Source organism: Zalophus californianus, chromosome 17 (genome assembly GCF_009762305.2).
Source record: "Zalophus californianus isolate mZalCal1 chromosome 17, mZalCal1.pri.v2, whole genome shotgun sequence".
Taxonomy (NCBI): domain Eukaryota; kingdom Metazoa; phylum Chordata; class Mammalia; order Carnivora; family Otariidae; genus Zalophus; species Zalophus californianus.
In genome coordinates this window covers 17,882,687-17,906,040 of record NC_045611.1, presented here as the reverse complement: position 1 = coordinate 17,906,040, position 23,354 = coordinate 17,882,687, and the positions used below count along the sequence as shown (strand labels likewise).

The 23,354-nt window shown below is 38.9% G+C and overlaps 1 protein-coding gene across 5 annotated transcripts in view; it reads left to right on the top strand.

The window, feature by feature from the left end:
- Positions 1-23,354, top strand: part of NFATC3 (nuclear factor of activated T cells 3) — a 129,109-nt gene that overhangs the window by 84,330 nt on the left and 21,425 nt on the right. For 4 of the 5 annotated variants that reach the window (XM_027617557.2, XM_027617560.1, XM_027617558.2 and 1 more), the window contains exons 7-9: positions 4,040-4,095; positions 5,132-5,258; positions 16,495-17,493. In XM_027617557.2, coding sequence (XP_027473358.1) covers positions 4,040-4,095; positions 5,132-5,258; positions 16,495-17,493 — 1,182 coding nt within the window. The remainder of the gene's footprint in view (positions 1-4,039; positions 4,096-5,131; positions 5,259-16,494; positions 17,494-23,354) is intronic. The other variant, XM_027617561.2, reaches the window with a different exon arrangement.

Genomic DNA, 23,354 nt, shown 5'->3' with positions numbered 1-23,354 from the left:
AACTCTGCAGTAATTCAGAATTTTTATGGAGGCTTCACCACAAAGGCTTGATTGATTATTCCATTTCCAGCCTCTCTCCCCTCTCTCGAGAATGGAGGTGGGACTGAAAGTTCCAAGCTTCTAATCATGGCTTGGTCTTCTTGGTGACCAGACTCCATCCAGGGGCCTACCAAGAGTCACCTCCTTAGAACAAGAGATAGTCCTATCACGCAGGAAATTCCAAGGGATTTAAGACCTCTGTGTCAGGAACTGGGGTTAAAGACCAAATACAAGAACAAAAGGTACTCTGGAGTTCTTACCACTTAGGAAATTGTAAGAATTTTAGGAGCTTTGGGATGCCTGGCTTGCTTAGTCAGTTAAGCATCTGCCTTTGGCTCAGGTCATGATCCCAGAGTCCTGGGATCTAGTCCCACGTCGAGCTCCCTGCTCAGCGGGTGGGGCCTGCTTCTCCCTCTGCCTGCCGCTCCCTCTGCTTGTGAGCATGCGTGCTCTCTCTGACAAATAAATAAAATCTTTAAAAAGAATATATTAAAGAATTTTAGGAGCTTTATTCCAGGAACCAGAGGCAGAGACCAATATATATTTCCCTATTATTTCACACAAGGATTTTAATTATATCACTCAAGTTTTCAAATTTGTTGACATTAATTTGGTTATGATACTGTATTTCTGCATCTGGAATTATATCCCTTTTAAAAAATGTATTCCTGCTATTATTTGTGCCAACTCTGATTTTTTAGTCAGTGTTTCTAGAGTACTTTGATTTTACTGATCCTTTCAGTTTCTGTATTCCCTGGCTTCTGTATTTTTTTTCTTTTCATTTTTTGGGTGCTTAATATGTTTCTTTTTCTTAATTTAAATGGTAATCTCATTCATTTTTCATGCTTTCATCTTTTTAAAACTTAAGTATTTAAGGCTATACATTATCTTCACTGCCTCTTATGATTTCAGTACCTCTTTTTCCACTGAATACTTTTTCTTGGAGTTTAAATAAGTTTAAATTTTTTCATATTAAACCGTTCTCTTTCCCTTGACTCTGTCATCCTCACAGGCTATCATTTTATTTCTTTCATTTATCATCCACCTCTCAAAAAAGTAATATCATCTACCTCATTTCCTTACCTACTACTTACTCTTCTATCTTCTGTATTGAAACATAACCTAAAACTTTGACAGTCAGCTACCCACTCTCCTCCTTGATAGTCTTTTCTTTCTTGGCCTTTGTGTGATTGTACTTACCTGGTTCTTGGCACATTTTTAACTATCCCCACTCATCTTTTTTTATCAGTTTTTCTGGCCCTTAAATATAGATGTTTCCCAAGGTTCTGTGGTTCATCTTTCTTTTTATTATATTCCTTCATTCTAGAAAATTTCATCAACCATCATATCTCTATAGCCACATTATTTCTTTTAAACTTGTAACATGTGCTTTAAAGTACCCACCGAATATTGAGTAAATGGCCCGCTGATACTTAAAATATAAAAACATGTCAGACTTAACAAACCAGTTCATCTCAGTGAGTCCCCCAACTTGATTAATAATGTTATGTCTTCCTGTTCTTAGGCTGGAAACCATGTTTTTCCATGTGTCGTTTCCCTTTAAAATTCACTTCCTTCCAGCTCTTTTGATCCTGACCCATACCTGCCTGTCTTCAAGAAGTATCAGTTCTGTTTCACAGTTTATTAATTCATCAATTATTTATGAAACAACTGTTACATGACAGACACTAGTCTAGGCATTGGGAATATAATAGTGAATAAAATCTTCAGGTTGCTTGCTTTGACGGTCTCCCTTCTAGTGGGGAAGCAGGCAATAAACATTAGTATAAGGAAGAAATAGTACCTCAGAGCTACCCCTTTCCATTATAAAAATTCATTTGTGCCTGAATATAATAAATATGTATGTATGTAAGGCAGTTTCATTATAGAATTCATTAAACTCAGAACTTTATTTTTGAGTGCTTTTGTTTTCAATTGAATCATGTTAAATTGTAGCAGTTACTGGTTTCAGATGAAATTGCAGCTGTGAATATGTAACTCCCATTCTGAAAGCACCATCAGTAGTAATCCCTTCATATTTTAGGCCCCTTCACATGGCATTTAGGTCACAACCTCTTGCCTTTCTTTCCAGCCTCATTTCTGACTGCTCCCTGCCTCATACTTTATACCCCACTAGCACAGCTGCTTATCGTTCCCTGTATCGTGTAGTTTCTTGCCATCTAGGCTCTGCTCGTGCCCTCTCTTCTGCCTAGACCTTCCCCCCCCCCCATCACTTGAGTTCTACCTTATTTTTAAGCCTCAGTTCAAGAACGCAGGAAAAGACCTTCCTTGTCTCATACCCTTACACCAAGGCTAGGGTAAGGACCCTGACTTCCGTTCTCTTGGCACATCCAGAGTGCACCTTTATTAGATACTGTGACCACCACATTTTATTATAATGAACTGTTTGTATTTGTCTTTCATCCACAGACTCAAGGTAAGAGTCCTATGGTCATTATCTCAGTAACCCACAGTGCCTGGCACGTCAGGACCCAGCAGTTGATTGTTGAACTGAGCTGTATTTCTGTGTAGGCATAGCATTTGTCTGTAGTGTCTCTTGTGCACAAGGGTAGCCAATTTAGAAGGTGTTTGATTGAGCCTTTTCTGATATCCTCACAGACCAGATGAAGAAGTCATGCTAACTCTGAAGATACTTGTATGGATTAGTCAATGGGCAAACACCCATGACTTAAAAAAGAATGCTTTAGACTGCACGTCAGACTGGAGTGAGAGCTTTAGTAGCAGTTGCGGTTCTCCCCAGGGGAACAATTCACTTGAGATGTAGAGACAGAAAATGTGCTGGCCAGATCTTTTGGTGACACAAATCTGGAAAGCCTAGCAAATATATTCAGAGACCATCAGTGTCTAAAAAGATCTTGGCGGTGTGCCTGGGTGGCTCAGTCAGTTAAGCATCTGCCTTCGGCTGCGGTCATGATCCCAGGGTCCTGGGATCGAGCCCCGCATCAGGCTCCTTGCTCCGTGGGAAGCCTGCTTCTCCCTCTCCCACTCCCCCTGCTTGTGTTCCCTCTCTCGCCGTGTCTCTCTCTCTCAAATAAATAAAATCTTAAAAAATAAATAAATAAAGTTTGGGAAAAAAATAAAGAAAAAGATCTTGGCAAGCCAAGCAATCTAAGTCTAGTAGGGAGAAATTAACCTAATAAGGGTTGCAGGGGAAAAACACGTAAGAGTTTGAACTTGATGGTAGGAAATGTAGTGGACTGAGGGAAACTTGCTGACTGCACACTAAGTATAAGTCAGTATGGTGCAGTTGCCCCAGAAAACTTCTAACAGACGCAGCACCTTCACATAAGGTGGCAAGAGCCTTAATGATTCTCTACCATGCTGGTCATTTCCCACTGGGGTTATTCAGTTCTGGGCTTGGTACATTTGGCAGGAGATGGTCACGCTGGAGGAATGTTCAAAGAAGAGTGGGCAGGAAGACTAAAATACTGTGTAGGAGTTAGATGCAGAACTGGGGTGTTGCTAGCCAACAGAAGAGGAGACACATGCAAACATAGCTGTTTTTAAACATTTGGAATACTGTCTTGCAGAGAACCACTCAAGATTTCTTGGATAGGTGGGCTGCAAGGAGTAGTTCTTAAACCAGTGATGGGATATTATAAGAAGGCAGATTTCATCTATCATGAAGAGCTTTCCAGCAGCAATGACTGTCCAGAGATAAAATGGGTTACTTGGTGAGGGAGTGAGTTTCCCATTACCTAAGATATACAAGCAGAAATTGGCTACCCCTTGGTGGAGGTGCTCTCAGAGGATTTTTCAGACATCACTTGATAGAATAAACTGTGGGGCCTGCTAACTCAGGTAGCCCAAGATCTTTCTCCCCATTTTTTCTCATGGGTACATATTTTATTTTCATAATGGAAGTCAGTGAGAAAAAGATTCCCTTTGCCAATAAGCTTGTGATACTAAATGCATTAGATTTTGTTTATATACTTTCTGACTTGAATTACTTTTAACTGTAAATTGTTTCTTTCAATAGATGGACGACCCCAGTGGGAGGTAGAAGGGAAAATAATCAGGGAAAAATGTCAAGGGGTAAGAAATGTACTTTATTTCTTTTGAAATACTTAAGCATGATAAGAAAATGGGATAACGCTACTTTACATTATAGATGAGTCTTTTATCTATTGAGTGAAAGAAAAGTAAATTCGAATTTTTAGAAGTTTGGACATGAGATAGGTACTTTCCTGACACTAAAATTAAATTTAGGATAGATAAACAATTGGTGTCTTTCCCTTTTATTAGAAGGTTCTTACTGATGTTATCATTAATTTATTTCTCTGAATTCAGTGAAGAAATCAAATAAATTCAGTAAAGAACATACATAATGGGCAAAAAATAATGGGGAGAACAAGCCCTCATGGGTTTGTGTATTTAGCATGATACTTAGGTCTTTTCAGCATTAAACCTTCAGGATTCACCACTGAATGCTGTGGTCCCTTCATCCTGGTTGGAATGGTGACAGAATCTTCTGTGGGGTAGAGAATAACACTGCACAGTGCTCTCCAGAGACCTGGAGAAATTTGATTAAGGGTTGCAGTTGGTTTGGGGCTAACAGTTTTAACTCTGCTTGTGTAAAATTATTTTTTATGTGGGAACAGATTTCGTATATTGCCAGTTTAGAACATTTTGAATATGAAATTTAAGATAAGAAATCTAAACTATTAAAAAAAAGAAATCTAAACTATAAACTATAAAGAAATATTAAACCTGATTGAAAACCAGAACAGACTTCCACTTAAGATCAGTAGTAACATGTAATATTCAGTAGTGCAGAGTATCTCACTACATAGTATATAAGACTGTTTTTATTTCTGCTACAACTAGAAACCCAGTTGGATGACTAAAAGGTAATTTCTCCATTAGTGGTTTACTTTAAAGAGTTTATCTCTGTTGAGACTAGAGTTTCATAGAGTAAATCTCCAGATGACTTACATGACCAGTTGATGTGCATAATGATCTATGATGGGAGAGACTGGGTAGTTAAGACTCATGAGTTGTGCTGAGTTTAGCAGGTGCATTTCATTTTTAGTTCTGAGTGTAACACAATCTTGCTTTCCATGCTCCTTAGGCTCACATTGTCCTTGAAGTTCCTCCATATCATAACCCAGCAGTTACAGCTGCAGTGCAGGTGCACTTTTATCTTTGCAATGGCAAGAGGAAAAAAAGCCAGTCTCAACGTTTTACTTACACACCAGGTATGGGAAGTTGTGATGGTTTACTATAGAGCTTGCTTTCATAATGAATAAAAAGTTATTCAGTGAAACCTATATGGGAATGTTTAAGGTAGAGTGCTTATAATCAATAAAAATCCTAACATATGCCAATCTGTCAAGTTTGTGTTGACTTATGTTAGATGTGATATAGGGGTGCCTGGGTGGCTCAGTTGTTAAGTGTCTGCCTTCAGCTCAGGTCATGATCCCAGCATCCTGGGATCGAGCCCCGCATCGGGCTCCCAGCTCAGTGGAGAGCCTACTTCTCCCTCTCCCACTGCCCCTGCTTGTGTTCCCCCTCTCGCTGTGTCTCTCTCTCTCAAATAATAAATAAATAATCTTCAAAAAATAAATAAATACTAGATGTGATATTAGTTATTTTATAGTTATTATAAGGAAATTAGAAGATTGAATGTAGATTTTAAGTCTTTTTCAGTAGCTACCTAAAATCACCAGCAGTTCAGTAAGGGCAGGTGTTTGTGAATATGTGTGACCTCCCCTTGTGTCCTTAGCACTGCAAAAAGGTAGTGTGTTCATCTCAAACATTTCCAGTCAGATGAAAAATCTCCCATTAGATTTTCATTTGGCAAGTAGTGACTGTAGCATACTCAGGGCTGTGGAGGATATAAAGTTGTTGCCAGAGTTTCTGGTTGTATAGATGCACCCTAACAAAGCTTCCATACTGCTTTCTGCAGTAGTTCAAATGCTGTAACTTTCCAGGTCTTGTTTGTGACACATAAATATTAGATACAGTAATCATGCTGATGTTTACATACTTAGAGAACAAATCTTTATAGAGGACCTTTCTTGTTTTAGGCACTGTTATTAGTCACCAGAGTATATGATAATAAAAAATCATAGTGAACTTTACTCTTCAAAACTTATTCTTGCAAGATCTTTTATTTTTCTTTAAGATTTATTCATTTATTTTAGAGAGAAAGAGAGAATCTCAGGCAGACTCCCCACTGAGCTGAGAGCTTGACACAGGGCTTGATCCTTCAACCCTGAGATCATGACTTGAGCCAAAATCAAGAGTTGAATGCCCAATTGACTAAGCCACCCGGGCACTCCCTCTTGCAAAAACTTTTAAATGGTTTATAGTAAATGAAAAAAATAAACACTTAAATTTGAAAGGGTACTGGTTATTAATGATCATTCATTTATCATTCATATTCTTTAAAGCCTGACTATATTTCAGTTTTAGCCTCTAAAGGCCATTTTTATTCCCAAATCTGAAAATTAATATTACTTGATCATGTTAATACATTAGTTGGTAATAAAATATTTCAGATCATTTTCAAATAGAATACAAACATTCTGAAAGATTTTGGTTAGCCATTTCAATATTAATTCAGTAAGTATTTGAGGGTGCTTACCAAGTGGGTGAAACCTATCTCAGTTCCTTTATCATGGAACTTATAATCTAGTGGGACAAGCAGAAGCTAATGAATCACTAAATAAATTAGTTACTAACAAATTTGTAATTAGAAACTGCAGTAAGGACTCTGAAGGAGAGGGACACAATGCTATAGGTGCAAATAACAGGGGGACCCTTGCCTAGGCTAACAGGTTGAGAAAAGGCTTTTGTGGGAAAGTAATACTTGAGTTGATAACTGGAAAATAAAAATAGTTTGTGGACATGTATATATATCTATGGTGTGTATGTGTGTATACGTACATACATACATGCATACATATGGGTGTTCTAAGCCCTTTCTGTATTTATTCTTTTGATCCTCATAATAGACCTATGAGATAGGTTATTACCCAGGTTATTACCCTGTTTTACAGATGAAGAAACTGAGTAGCTACGTAATATGCCCAGGGTCTCACAGCACTTAAATCTTAGAGCCAAACATCATGCATTGGCAGTCTGGTTCCAGAGTCTGGGCACCTGTTATGCTAGAGTACATCTCCGTTTTGTTCATTGATTTAGCAGACATATAGAGCATTTAGTGTGTGCCAGGTGCTATTCTAAGCAGTTTATACAAAATAACTAATTTATCCTCTCATAATCCTGTAAAATAGATAATACTGCCCTCTCCATTTTGCAAATGAGTGAACCAAGGTCACACAGCTAATAACTGGCAGAGGTGAGATTTGAATCCAGGCAGTCTGGCTGTAGAGTCTATACCGTTAATTACTGTATTAGATAAACTGAGGGAGAACATTCCAGATAAAGGCAGCAGCATATGCAAAGGTCTTATGGTTGGTTGGATAATGCAGTATTAAAAGAGCCTCAGTTGGTTGTGTCTGACTCTTGATTTCAGCTCAGGTCATGATCTCAGGGTCATGGGATTGAGCCCTGCATCGGACTCTGTGCTCAGTGTGGAGTCTGCTTGTCCTTCTCCTTCTGCTCTTCCCCCTGTTTTCTTACTCCTTCTCAGATAGATAGATAGATAGATAGATAGATAAATAAAATCTTAAAAAAAAAAAGAGGGGTGCCTTGGTGGCTCAGTCAGTTAAGCGTCCGACTCTTAGATTTTGGCTCAGGTCATGATCTCAGGGTTTTGAGATTGAACCCTGCATTGGGCTCCACGTTGGGTGTGGAACCTGCTTAAGATTCTTTCTCCCTCTCCCCCCTTTCTATCCTCTCTTTAAAAAAAGTGTTGTAAGAAATGAGCTTTAACAGAGAGGTGACATGATCAAATTTGTATTTTAAAAACCACTTTCAGGGCGCCTGGCTGGCTCAGTCAGTAGAGCTTGTGACTCTTGTTCTTGGGGTTGTGAGTTCTGTCCTCACGTTGGGCATGGAGCCTACTTTAAAAATCCTTTTCCCTGTAATATATGCATGTATCAAATTAACATGTTATACACCTTAAATTTTTCACAGTGTTATGTGTCAAATATATTCAACTAAAAGAAAGTTTAAAATAAAAATCATTTCCCCCTTATTTCTTCTTATAAGGTGTCAATGACCAGTTTAGTCTTTCCTCAAATTATTGTGGAAAGTGAGATTTATACGGCAGAGGCCCAAAAAAGTTAAAAAGGTGATTCAGAATAGAGGAGACCGCATTAATGAAAATAAAGAATATCAGGTTTCTGAAAAAGGTGGGAAGGATTAAAATTTAAAATATAAAAGTTGGAATGGGCCTTAGGTGGGTATAAAAGTTGGAATGGGCCTTAGGTGGGAGAAGGAACAGGAAGGGGAAGGTAAGGATGAACAAGATGGATGTATATAGGGCGCCTGGGTGGCTCAGTTGGTTAAGCAACTGCCTTCGGCTCAGGTCATGATCCTGGAGTCCCGGGATCGAGTCCCACATCGGGCTCCCTGCTCAGCGAGGGGCCTGCTTCTCCCTCTAACCCTCCCCACTCTCATGTACTCTTTCTCTCTCTCTCATTCTCACTCTCTCAAAAATAAATAATAAATAAATCTTTAAAAAAAAAAAAAAAAAAAAAAAAAGATGGATGTATATATATTAGGCAGGTTTGTACATTTAGTAGTGAAGAGTTTAGGGAGTTTCCATATGATAGCATCAACTTTTTTTCTTGAAGGAATAAGATGGAATCTTCTGTTGGAAGCAGAGGTGAGTATGGGTGATTTGGCAGTTTGAAGAATGTGGACAAGTTTGAAATAGTTGTTGTAAAGAAAGGGGAGAGTAAGTTACCACAGAAACATAATAGGATTCTAGGCATGATGAAAGGGCACGTTTGATGTTGATATTCATGAATTTAATATTAATTAAATATTAATTAATAATTATTATAAATAATATAATAAATATTAATTCGCCCTGCTGTGTAACTTTCTTAAATAGCACTCAGATTCTTTAGGGTAGGTGGTAAAATAACAGATAGTAGGGTTCCTCCAGGGTGATAAAGACATACAGTTCAAGAATGTTATCAAGTGCTGTGAAGATGGGAGACTGTAGAATCTAACCTGAATAAGAAGGGAGAGAGGACTTCTGGGATTGTTTAAAAATAAAAAAAACAAAAACAAAAGAGGGTCAGCAGATTAGAAGTTTTCATTGTTACCATCATAGCAGTAGTAATTGAACAGGCAAAGAGATAATGTAAAATGCTTTTACATTATCAGCTCAGGAGTTGGGACGACCCTAGACGAAACCCTAGAGGGCATTATATATGAGAATGGAAATCAGTGGGGCCCCAGAGTGCAGAAAGAATATTGGATTGGACTACCAACTGTCTTCACTGGCCTTATGATTGACAATATACAAATCAGGTGGCACACACAGAAGAATAGATTCAAGAAGTGTTTGGGGGCGCCTGGGTAGCTAGTCAGTTAAGTGTCCCTCTCATGGTTTTGGGTCAGGTCGTGATCTCAGGATTGTGGGATTGAGCCCAAATCAGACTCCGTGATCATTGTATAGTCAGCTATAGATTCTCTCCCTCCCCCTCCCCTTCTCCCCCTCTGTCCCTCCCCGCACTTGTGCTGTTTCTCTCTCTCTCTCTCAAATAAATAAATAAAATATTTTTTTAAAGTGGGCAGTCCTTGTTCTGGTTGATTACTATCTTTTCTCTGTAGCATTTGGGTTTTTTCATTTTTTTCTAAAATGAAATTTGAATACAATTTTTATAAAAGCAAATACATTACTGTGAATTTATTTTTTTAAAAAGACAAGTTGAGGGGCGCCTGGGTGCCTCATTCGGTTAGGCATCTGACTCTTGGTTTCTGCTCAGGTCATGATCTCAGGGTCCTGGGATCAAGACCTGCGTCACTTCTGCACTCAGCACAGAATTTGCTTGTCCCTCTCCCTCTGCACCTCCCCTGCTCACGTGCGTTCTCTCTCTCAAATAAATAAAATCTTTAAAGGGAGAAAAGGAAAAAAAAAGACAAGTTGAAAAAATATTTTCAAACACCCTAATTGTCTTCTGCTCTGAAACTGTCATTCTATCCTTCTGGATCCTTTTGATCCATTTATAGGTCAACATTTTAAAATAAAAATGAGACCAAAATATATATAGTATACTAATTTTGTGACCTCAGCATTTTTATATTTCTTTTTGAGCAGATAAAGTGTTACAGAATTTCAATAACTTCTAGTATTCTAGTGTGTGATACTTATATTAGAGTTATGTTTGTCTTAATTTGTATGAATTATTAAAGATTTTCACCTTTTATTTGTTGTGACAATTCTTTTTTAAGTTTTGCTTATAAAAATTTTTAGATATTCAGCGTCACCTAGGTGGCTTAGGTGGTTAAGTGTCTGCGTTCGGCTCAGGTCATGATCCCAGGGTCCTGGGATAAAGTGGGATTGAACCCTGTTTTGGGCTCCCTGCTTCTTCCTCTCCCTCTGCCCCTCCCCACCACATTGTACTCTCTCTATCTCAAATAGAGATAGAAAATAAAATTTTTTAAAAAATTAAAAAATAAAAATCTTGGATATTCATAAGTTGCTTGTTTTTTATTCGTTACCATTTTGACAACCCCCTAGCAATAGGAACCTGACCAATATCAATATCCAATGAGAGAATAATCAGTTGCAAATGGCTGTTTTGAGTTTTAATTTTTATTAGTGAAGTATAGTTGACATACAATGATATGTTAGTTTCAGGTGTAATAACTTAAAAAAAAAAAGAATTGGAGATTGTATTTAGCGTAATTTGTCCCATAGTCAGTTTACTTTATGAATTGAAGACCATTCCCGGCATATGCGTATGATTTACAAATTACCCTAATCACAGAGCCCTTCCCTAGTGGTCTGCCTGAATTTCTGCTCGGCCTCTAGCTTCAGAACTTCTGATGTGGGAGCCCTCTCTTCCATCCCAGTATCCCTGAAGCTTTTGGGGGACTCTTCCTCCCTCTGAAGCCTAGCAGTAGTTGTTTGTACTAGAGGTACCATCTGAGCTCTGGCTTTGGAATAGGGGGGTTTGGGGGGACAACATTAGAGCCAAACTTTCATGTATAATTATTTTGTCCATGGGAAGGTATATTCTATGCTCTAAGTAGTTCACTGGACAGACTTTTGGATTATGGTTCTCCATTCTCCAGCTGGGAGAGAAAGCCTGCCTAACGGTCAGGAGATCTGGTTTCAGTTCTGCCACAAACTTTACCCACTGATTAATCTATACAAAATGAGGATATAAGTCTTAAAAAAAAAAAAAAAAAGAAGAGGGGCACCTGGTGGCTCAATTGGTTAAGCGTCTGCCTTTGACTTGGGTCATGATCTCAGGGTCCTGGGATCGAGCCCCATGTCAGGCTCCCTGATCAACAGGTGTCTGCTTCTCTCTCTCCATCTGCTCTTCCACCCCTGCTCGTTCTCTCTGTGTCTCAAATAAATAAATAAAAATCTTTTTTAAAAAAAGGATATAAGTCTAAAGCAATGGTTTTCAGGTTACATTGTTTTACTTTTCAAATAAAATCTTAGGCAAAAAGCCAGTATATAAAAGGGATGAAATCTAGCTTGGGTACTCTGGTTATACTGGAAGAGGGATCCAGAGAGCTTCTACTCTTTGGATGCTACTCTTCCACATCCATTACTTGAAGAAGAGAAGTGAGGCTTCTTGATGGTTTGAAAACCACTAGACCAGTAGATTTTTTTTCCTTCATCAACATTCTAAACTTGTGAATGAGCATATTTAACACAAAAGGTAGAGTTAACCTGTTTCTAAAATTCAACTCATTCTAGATATTTTAAGTTCTTTTTAACTGTATTTCCCTCTAAATAAGAATAAATAATCATAGACCAGCAAAGAGGACTTCTTAGATTTGGTCAGTTTGGAGTCTTAATCCCTTATAGACAAAAATGATAGTTGATTTGGCAAAGTTGAAATATATTCAGTTTAGCAAAGCAGAACTCTCAATCTTAGTGCACATAAAAAAACAGGATTGGATCATGCAAAAAAAAAAGGTGGTTATTATGCTGTAGTTCTCAGTCCCTCTGTCTCCTTTTTAGTGCATGATAACCAACCACTTATGTAACCAAGGGCCTTACCTTCTCCATTCAGGATTAATTAAGAGGTGAGAGGCTTTCTTAGATATTCTCCCTCCTTTATATGGAAATGTCACTCTGGGTATGGCATTTACTGTGGCTTTTCTGGGACCAGAGTAGGAGCTGAAGTAGAAGAGGGAAAAAGAGTCCAGTAGTACAGGGAGAAAGTTCTAGTTGTGCCAAAGTCAGAAGAAAAGTAAGTACATCAAGACATAAGAGAGGTCTGAGTTGTTAGACACAGTGAACCATACTTGAAATACATGAGCGAGAATAAGAAACTGGATAGAGGCCTGGTTTAGGAATGTTAGCACTGGGGCAGAAGCAATAAGAAGACTGGTGATATGCTTCCTCTGTTTTAAGGGTTGTCCTGTTAAGGGTGGACTCACTTAATGCTTACCAGATTTAGAGACTAACACAGTGATGAATGATGAGCCCAGTCTGTTCTTGCTAGGACACCAGAGAAAAGTGTCAAGCTCAAATGTACCCCCAAACAAGTGCTCCATTTATTACCTCCTCTACAACAAATATACTCTCCGGGCTATTCTAATTCTTACTTACTTTCATATCCTCAGATTGAGTCCATACTTATGTGGAGAGACTTGCATTTGACAGGGATTCCGTAAATGGTCAGATGAGGTTTGACTGTGCTTTGGTTCTCATTGTTATTTTCTTTTATATAAAATGAAGTTGTTACATTTTAGTGAAGATGAAAATTTTAATTATGTTTAAATAGTATAAACATAGAAGGGACAATGAGATATGAATTCAGGAAAATTATTTTTTTGAGATTTTAAAAATTTACTTATTTTTAGAGAGAGCAAGAGCAGGGGGGAGGGAGAGAGGGACAAGCAGACTCAGCGCTGAGCAAGGGACTCAATCCCAGGACCCTGAGATTAGAAATCAAGAATCATGACACCCAACTGGCTGAGCCACCCAGGTGCCCCAGGAAAATTATTTTTAAAGGAGTTACAGCACTTTAATAGGAGGATAAAGTAGATAATTTTTAGAAAAGTGGACTGAAGTACTTCCCAAGAGAAACAATGAAATCTGTTGTTTTGACACACAAAAAATTAACTGCTTCTACATGAAGCAGTCCTTTCAACAGGTAGATTCATCTAAAATAATGGATTTGCTACTTTTTTGATGTGATAAAGGATAGTGCTTGGTATTCATAACCTCTGCTTGTGTGATGGAATGGTGAAGTTGAATCTTTCTTGGTAATACAGTACAGTGATTAAAAGAATGGACTTTGGGGGCGCCTGGGTGGCTGTCAGTTAAGTGCCTGCCTTTGGGTCAGGTCATGATCTTAGAGTCCTGGGATCGAGCCCTGCATCAGGCTCCCTGCTTAGTAGGGAGTCTGCTTCTCTTTCTCCCTCTGCCCCCGGCTTGTGCATGTTTTCTTTCTCTCAAATAAATAAATAAAATCTTAAAAAAAAAAAAAGACATGGACTTTGGAGGCAGAAAAACCTGGATTCAGGTCCTTGTGATGCCACTTTAACTACTATGAGATCTTAGTGTCTTTAATCTCTTCTTCAGTATAATCATCTATAAGGCAGGGGTAATAATAATAATCCCTACCTAGGAAAGGTTGTTTTGAACTAAATTAGGACTTTTGGATGCAAATGACAAAAACTCAATTCAAATCTAGCTTAACAAAAAGGAATTTATTGGGTCCTGTAACTGGAAGATTAACTGCAGTGCTGGTTTTAGACATGCTTCAGCTCAAGCATGTGGTCTTAGGGCTTAGACTTTCTCTTCATCTTTAACACTGTCTTTCTTTTTGTTGGCTTTAGCTCTTGGGCACACTTTCATCACATGGCATCTCTAGGTTTGTTTCATCTTCATAATTAGCGATCCTAGAGAGAAGTACTGGTACCTCCCCCCTTCCACACACACTTCCATCTAGATCGATCCTGGGGTCACATTCACATCTTTGGCTCAGTCCTCTTGCGTTTGTAGGAGTTCTTATATATTCTGGATATTAAACCCTTTTCAGAAATATCATTTCTGCAAATACTTTTTCCATTCTGTGGGTTATCTTTTCACTCTCTTGAAGGTGTCTTTTCATAGTCAGAAGTCTTTAATTTTGATGAAATCCAGTTTTTCTTTTGTTGCCTTATACTTCCAGTATACATAGTGCTAAACAAACCATTGCCAAATACAATGGCGTGAAGCTGTTGCCCTTTGTTTTCTTCTAAGAGTTTTGTAGTTTTGCTCTTATGTTTAGGTCTTTGATCCACTTGAGTTAATTTTTGTATGATTTTCAGATAAGGTTCCATCTTCATCTTCATTATTTTGAATGTGATATCCAGTTGTCTCGGTACCGTTTGTTGAAGAGACTGTTCTTTCCCCCGATGAATGGTCTTGGCACCCTTGTTTGAAGAGCAATTGACTATATATTAGAGGGTTTGTTTTTGGTCTCTCTATTCCATTGGTCTGTATGTCTGTCCTTAGGCCAGTATCACATGGTTTTAATTGCTGTAGTTTTGTAGTAAGTTTTGAAATTACAAAGTGCAAGTCCTCTGTCTTTGTACTTTTTCAAGATTGTTTTGAGTATTTGGGGTCCCTTGGGATTCCATATAAATTTTAGGATGGGTCTATTTCTGCAAAAAAACGTTGCTGGGATTTTGGGATTGAATCTGAAATTGTTTGGGGAAGTGTTGTGTTCTTAACAGTTAAGTCATCCAATCCATGAACCTGGGATATCTTCCCATGTATTTAGGTCTTCTTTCATTTCTTTAGCAGTATTTTGTGCTTTTCAGTTTGTAAGTCTTGCCTACCTTGGCCAAATTTGTTCTTTAGGGAACAAATTTATTTTTTGATGCTATTATAAATGAAATTGTTTTTTTTTCTTTTTTTGGCAGACTCATTTTTTGTTGTTTTAATTTAAATTCAATTAACATATAATATAGTATTGGTTTCAGAGGTTGAGGTCAGTCATTCATCAGTCTTATATAATACCCAGTGCTCATTACATCACGTGTCCTCCTTAATGTCCATCACCCAGTTACCCCATACCCCCAGCCCCCTCCTTTCCAGCAACCCTCAGTTTGTTTCCTATGATTAAGAGACTCTTATGGTTTGTTTCCCTCTCTGATTTCATCTTATTTTTTCCTTTCTTCCCCGATGATTCTCTCTTTTGTTTCTTAAATTCCACATATGAGTGAGATCATATGATAATTGTCTTTCTCTGATTGACTTAGGAAATTTTCTTAATTTCCTTTTCAGATTGTTTATTGCTTGTTAATAGAAATACAACTGATTTCTACATGTTGGTTTTGTGTCCTGCAACTTTGTTGAATTTGTTTGTTAGCTCTATCAGGTTTTTTGTGCATTCCAGTACTTTTTGTCATCCCTCATTATTCCTCTTGTAATATGTATCTGATGATGGTTGAGGATCAGATGAGGTACTCGTGAAGACCATTGTAAACTAGAAGCTCTGTGAATATTAAATTAGATTAGATCTGTGGTGTATGATGCAACATGCAAAACCAGGTGGCCAGTAGGTTTCAGATCAGAGATCTCAAAATCAAGGTTGTTTGTTTTTTTTTTAAGATTTTATTTATTTGAGAGAGTGCGAGCAAGAGAGCATAATCAGGGAGAAGGAGAAGCAGACTTCCTTCCCACTGAGCAGGGAACCTGATGTGGGGCTCGATCTCAGGACCCTGAGATCATGACCTGAGCCAAAGGCAGCTGCTTAACCAACTGAGCCACCCAGGCGCCCCTCAAATTTAAGACTTTTATTAGGCCATAGAGCTTTGGGGGTTTTAAAAAAATCATTTATTTTGAATAGGTAATGTATATACCTGGTTGAAAACATTCAAAAGACACAAAACTTACATAGTGAAAAGTAAATCTGGCTTGCTCTTATCCCCTAGTCACCTAGTTTCCATTCCCAGCGCTAAACCCAGTACTTACCAGTTTCATGACATCTTTCCGGAAATATATAAGCAAAAACGTGCACATGTATTATGCATATGTCTATATGCACACGATATTTTACAAGATTTGTGATATGTAACACATTGTTCTGCAGCTCACTTTTTTTGTTACTTAGAAACGTATTAGAGATCTTTTCATATCACTTCAGAGTTCTGTGCAGTGTTGTTGTTTTTTTTTAACTTGAATACTTTTAGAGCAAGAACCACTCCCTGTTGTCTTATGCTTGCTGACTTCACATATTTTATATTATTTGCCTTCTCTGAAGGCATTTGAATTTTTAACCCCTGGCTTGGATGCATGCTAAGTTATGTAGCCTAGAATGAAGGCCCTTTATAATCATTGTATATATTATGTAATAATATTTGCTCTAATCATTTTCTTTTTAGTTTTGATGAAGCAAGAACACAAAGAAGAGGTTGACTTGTCTCCAGTTCCAGCATTGTCTGTGCCTCATCCTGCCCAGACCCAGAGGCCTTCCTCAGACACAGGACACCCACATGACAGTGTACTGTCAACACAGAGAAGCTTGGTTTGTCCCATCCAGCAAACATATGCATCCATGGTAACTTCATCTCATCTGCCACAGTTGCAGTGTAGGGATGAAAGTGCTGGTAAAGAACAGCATATGATACCTTCTTCAGTCATGCACCAGCCTTTTCAAGTCACATCAACACCTCCTGTGGGGTCTTCCTATCAGCCTATGCAAACTAATGTTGTGTACAACGGACCAACTTGTCTTCCAGTTAATGCTGCCTCCAGTCAAGATTTTGATCCGGTTTTGTTTCCACAGGATGCAGCTCTTCCTAGTTTAATAAATCTTGGCTGTCAACCACCGTCATCCATACCTTTTCATTCTTCAAATTCAGGACATCTCTTAGCCCACACACCTCATTCAGTGCAGACCCTGCCTCACCTGCAGTCAATGGGATTCCATTGTTCAAACACAGGACAAAGATCTCTTTCTTCTCCAGGGGCTGACCAGGTCACAGGCCAGCCTTCCCCTCAGTTACAGCCCATTACATATGGTCCTTCACATTCAGGGTCTGCTACAGCCGCTTCCCCAGCAGTCTCTCATCCCCTGGCTAGTTCACCACTTTCTGGCCCACCATCTCCTCAGCTACAGCCTATGCCTTACCAATCTCCTAGCTCAGGAACTGCCTCATCACCGTCTCTAGCCACCAGAATGCATTCTGGACAGCACTCAACTCAAGCACAAAATACAGGCCAGGGAGGTCTTTCTGCACCTTCATCCTTAATATGTCACAATTTGTGTGATCCAGCTTCATTTCCACCGGATGAGGCAACTGTGAACATTAAGCCTGAACCTGAAGAGCAGGAACCTAACTTTTCAACAATTGGTCTGCAGGATATCACTTTAGATGATGGTAAGTTCATCTTTATGTTCTTGAAGCAGTGAAGATCTGGGAACTTCCTTCTCTAATAGTCATAAAAAAATCACCATGGATTGCTTATTGGCATATGGCATGTGGTTGGGCCTTTTTTTTTTTTTAAATAGTTGTTGTCACTAGAAATATGTTAATATCTGACTTTGAGAATAGATGTGAAAATCTATGCTTTAAAGTCTTTTGTACCACTAATACCCGTTGCGAAGGGTGAGACCTTGAATGATAGCCTATTACCCGTTCATGATGGAACTAAGGACATGAGATTTATTGAGCATCTCTTCTTTCCAAATATATAGTGAGATATCAGTGTCTGGAGAATGGAATTCAGAAAATATTGCTGAATGGCATCTATTTGGAAGGCACAGAGTTAGATGATGGGAATACTAGGAATTTGTTAGAAAGAGTTCCTGTCCTTGAGGAGACTCACACCAGTAAAGAACCTGTTCCTCTGTGGCCCCACCAGCTTGCTGAGTCAGATAGTGGTGATGGTACAAGACCAGACTGGTTGGCTGTGGCTGGCACAGATGTTGGCACCAGGATAAAAAGCTATTTATATAAATGTTGCAAGTTGGCACATAGACCTCTGTTTTTAAATTAGAGAACAAACTCTGGAATATTAGTTATTTCAATGGCTGAAAATTCCCCGATATAGGATTTTCAGGTAATAATTTTCAACTTTATTCTTGGCTTTATTGTTTATATAGTAGTGAAATTTTGTCTAAATAGGAATTTAGTGAAAACTACCTGTAACTGTTCAGTATGAAAATTTTAAAGAATTTTCTAAATTCGGAGCGCCTGGGTGTCTCAGTCGTTAAGCGTCTGCCTTTGGCTCAGGTCATGATCCCAGCGTCCTGGGATCGAGCCCTGCATCGGGCTCCCTGCTCTGCAGGAAGCCTGCTTCTCCCTCTCCCACTTCCCCTGCTTGTGTTCCCTCTCTCGCTGTGTCTCTCTCTGTCAAATAAATAAATAAAACCTTTAAAAAAAAAAAAGAATTTTCTAAATTCTAAAGAATTTAATTCTCTCTCTGATTCTGTATTTTCTGTATAGAAAAGTAATTCTAAGTCAGCCATCTGGAGAAGCTGAATTTACTACTTAGTTGCAGAGCTGGTATTAAATCCCAAACACCAAACATACGGGGAAAGGAAGGTAAATAAAATGTGGCATCCCCACTCCCAGAGCTTCCACCAGATCAGTATATGACTGACTGGTCTGCAGTGGGTCTGAATCACTTATAACCAGGGTCTAAAAGAAGCACATTAGATCGTCAGAGAGCTGTGATAGACTGCAAAAGAAGGATTCAGCAATGGGGCAGTTGGCTGGCTTAGTCGGTAGAGCATGGGACTCTTGATCTCAGGGTCATGAGTTTGAGCTTCACATTGGACCTAGAGCTTACTTAAAAAAAAAAAAAAAAGGATTCAGCAAAACTTACTTGCAGAGGTGATATTTGAGCCAAGTCTTAGAGGATGAGTATATGTTTTCAGTAAATGAGTATCAGAGGGCAAATCAGACAACATAAGCAGAAACAGAGCTATGTCTGGGAAAGCATGATTATCAGTGGCTGGAGGGCAAATGGCATAATAAAAGATGTCTTTCAAAGCCGTAAGGGGATGTGCCAAGTCATTTGTGTGTAAACAGAAGATAACAGTTGGCCCTTGAACACTTGGGGGTTAGGGGCACCCACCCTCACTCAGTCAAAAAATCCATTTATAGCTGTCAACTCTCCAACAACTTAACTACTAATAGTCTGTTGATTGGAAGCCTCAATATAACATAATTAACATATATTTTGTATGTTTTTTTTTTAAGATTTTATTTATTTATTTGACAGAGAGAGACACAGCGAGAGAGGGAACACAGCAAGGGGAGTGGGAGAGGGAGAAGCAGGCTTCCCGCCAAGCAGGGAGCCCAATGTGGGGCTTGATCCCAGGACCCTGAGATCATGACCTGAGCCGAAGGGAGACGCTTAACGACTGAGCCATCCAGGCACCCCTATTTTGTGTGTTATATGTATTTTATACTGTATTCTTACAGTAAGCTAGAGAAAATAAAACGTTATTAAGAAAATCATAAGGAAGGGGCGCCTGGCTGGCTCATTCGGTTAAGCGTCTGCCTTTGGCTCAGGTCATGATCTCAGGGTCCTGGGGTTAAACCTTGAGTTGGGCTCCTCACTCAGCAGGGAATCTGCTTCTCCCTCTTCCTCTGACCCTCCCCCAGCTCATTCTCTTTCTCTGAAATAAATAAATAAAAATCTTTTTAAAAAATAAAATCCGGATGCCTGGGTGGCATAGTTGGTTAAGCGTCTGCCTTCAGCTCAGGTCATGATCCCAGAGTCCTGGGATCAAGCCCCACATCGGGCTCCTTGCTCAGCGGGAAACCTGCTTCTCCCACTGCCTGCTGCTCTGCCTGCTTGTTCTCTCTCTCTCTGACAAATAAATACATAAAATCTTTTAAAAATAATAATAAAATCATAAAGAAGAGAAAATACATTTACAGTACTGTGCTGTAAAAATCCACATGTAAGTGGATTCTTTTGATTGAAACCCCTGTCGTTGTAGTTGTTTTAAGATTTATTTGTATGAGAGAGAGAGAGCGTGCATGAGGCAGAGGGAGAGAATCTTTCAGGCAGACTCCCCACTGAGTGTGGAGCCCGACACAGGGCTCGATCCCCTGACCCATGAGATCATGACCTAAACCCAAACCCAAACCCGGAGTCAGATGCTCAACCAACTGAGCCAACCAGGCGCCCCAAAACCCATGTTAATCAAGATTCACCTGTGTACATGGAAACTGAAGCAACACCTACAATTTGCATAGTGTTTTCCTATTCATTATTTCTTTTAATCCTTATTAATCTTCCATCTCTGAGATAGTGATCATGTAGAGAATTGGACTTTCTGAAGGTCACATAGCTGGTAAGTAGCAGGGCTGGGACTGAAATCACATCTTTTCAGTCTGGTCTTTTTTCTGGCATCACTATATTTGCCTCCCAGCAGCAGCAGGCCATGGCGGTTAGAACTCTCTGCTAAAGGGTCCCTCAAGCTTTTTATTTTTAATTCCTAAAGAAACGTGTGCCGAACTTCATTGCATGAACACGTGTTCACAACTGTCTGATCTGTCACACTTGTATTGGGAGTACTTCGAGGGCTCTGATACTAAGTGTCTTACTGTTCTCTTTATGCGCAGTTGCCATTAGTGTTACTGCCTACTTGATAATGATGAACACCAGCTGGAGAGCAGACTTCTACTTTGAGGCAAAACAGATTTGAAAGAAGTAAAGGCTTTTTAAAATATACATATGGGGCGCCTGGGTGGCTCAGTCGGTTAATTGTCTGCCTTCAGCTCAGGTCATGATCCCGGCGTCCTGGGATCGAGCTCCGCATCGGGCTCCCTGCTCAGCGGGAACCTTGCTTCTCCCTCTCCTACTCCCCCTGCTTGTGTGCCCTCTCTCGTCGTGTCTCTCTCTGTCAAATAAATAAAATCTTTAAAAAAAATAAAATAAAATATACATAAATTTTAAAATGTGACCTATTCATTCTTTTGGCAGTTTTAGACTATTCATAGTGCTTTTAAGGTTTAATCTGAGGGACGCCTGGGTGGCTCAGTCGTTAAGCGTCTTCCTTCGGCTCAGGTCATGATCCCAGGGTTTTGGGATCGAGTCCCACATCGGGCTCCTTGGTCAGTGAGGAGCCTGCTTCTCCCTCTCCCTCTGCTGCTCCCCCTGCTTGTGCTCTCTCTCTCTCTCTCTGACAAATAAAAAAAAAAAATCTTAGAATTTTAATCTGAGACAAAGGGTAAGTAAGACCTTGAGTGATGGAAGTGAAGATATGAGATGTATTGAGCACTTCTCAAAGTGTATTCCAGCTCATTTTTTTTCCAAATGAAGACTTTTTTCTTCTAAAAAGGGACCAAAGGTAGTAGAACTTGCTTTTTCTAATTTATTAATTAGAAATTAATTTCTATTTATTAGAAAGAGTTTGATATTTTGGGGGCAACAAATTGGAACTTCTAGAAAGGTTTTGTGAAAAGTTTATTTTACCCTTTGAATATGTGAAAATATGTTACCAAAACAAAGAATCTGGAAAGATGAGGCCTATGAGGGCAGGTATAAAAAATTTTTCATTTTTGCTCCATTCATTATATAGGCCACACAATCAAGAAAAGTTCCCAGATTGTAGCCCTACAAAGATGAAGACTATTGAATTCTCTCATTGCCACCTATCATGAAACTTGATAGAAGCTCAGTGCTGCTACAGTATTTAAAGGGGGAGGGACTAAAATGCACTCCTGGGCACCTTGGATTATTAGATGTATGGTATTTGCCAGCTGACTCATTGATAATGTCATTTTGATTTGCCTTTGGAGGTAAAATTCTAGGTACTTGGTCCTACAGTTTTGCAAAGTTTTAATACAAATTCATTAAACAACAATAACGTCTCTCATAGTCCTGGAACTTCATTAGCATTTGAATGTCCCCTTTCTGGTTAGTTTTAAAAGGAACCCATAAGGGTGCCTGGGTGGCTCAATTGGTTAAGTGTCTGCCTTCAGCTCAGGTCATGATCTCAGGGTCTCGGGATCTAAACACCGCCCCCCCCATAGTGCTCCCTGCTCAGCAGGGAGTCTGCTTCTCCCTATTCTGCTCCTCCCCATTCCTCATGCTCTCTCTCTTTCTCTCAAATAAATAAATAAGATCTTTAAAAATAAAAATAAATTTAAAGGAAGCCATAAAACATACCAAAAAGAATTAGAAGCACTTAAGGTGAACTTTGCAGTTAGCTTAAGCTCAGGTTTTATATTAACTTTTCTATATTGTGTTAAATATTAAGTACAAAGTAATTTCCACTCCACAACTAGAGGACACAAATAATTTTTTTTAATTTGTGTTATACTAGTTAAATATACTTACCGCCTAATCCTAAGAACTTTTGTTAATCATATTTCTGTTTTAGAGTGCCTAAGTGGCACCGTCAGTTAAGTGTCCAACTCTTGATTTTGGCTTGGTCATAATCTCAGGGTCATGAGATCAAGCCTGTGTTGGGCGCGATACTGGTCATAGAGCCTGCTTAAGGTTCTCTCTGTCTCTCTCTACCTCTCCCCATCCTGCACTCGAGTTTTCTCTATCTTTCTTCACCCTCTTAAAAATTAATAATAAAATAAGGGTGCCTGGGTGGCTCAGTCGGTTAAGCAGCTGCCTTCAGCTCGGGTCATGATCCCAGGATCCTGGGATCAAGCCCTGCATTGGGATCCCTGCTTAGCAGGGAGCCTGCTTTTCCCTCTCCCTCTGCCTGCCACTCTGCCTACTTGTGCTCTCTCTCTGTCAAATATAGAAATAAAATCTCTAAAAATAATAATAAAAAGTAAATTTAAAAATAAAAATAAAACCACATTAAAGATTTTAAAAGATTAAAGATAAAATATCCTTTTTATTTTGTGATTTTTAAATAGATGGAATCAGGAGTCATTCAATTATTAATTGACTTGTTTTTAGAATGTGGATATTAACACCTTAATTTTTTATTATAAATTCAGTGACATTTAGTAGAGAAGATACTAGTGTACCTCAGCTTAGGAAATATTTCTAATACAACTCCCTCATTTTATTATTAGATAAAGAATCTAAGTTTTACAGAGCCTACGGTTTTGATCCAGGGTAACACACAGTTAACAGCATATAAAGACTAAAATCCAAGTCTCCTGGCTCCTAATTCAGTGCTTTAGGTATTTTTCCTGTATCTATAATCATGTTTCTCATTGGTCTGTGAATGAGACTGCAGATGTAGAGCAATCAGAATATTGAAAGAAACTGCCATTTTCTTTGTAGAGCCTCAGTTTGTGAGAGCGGC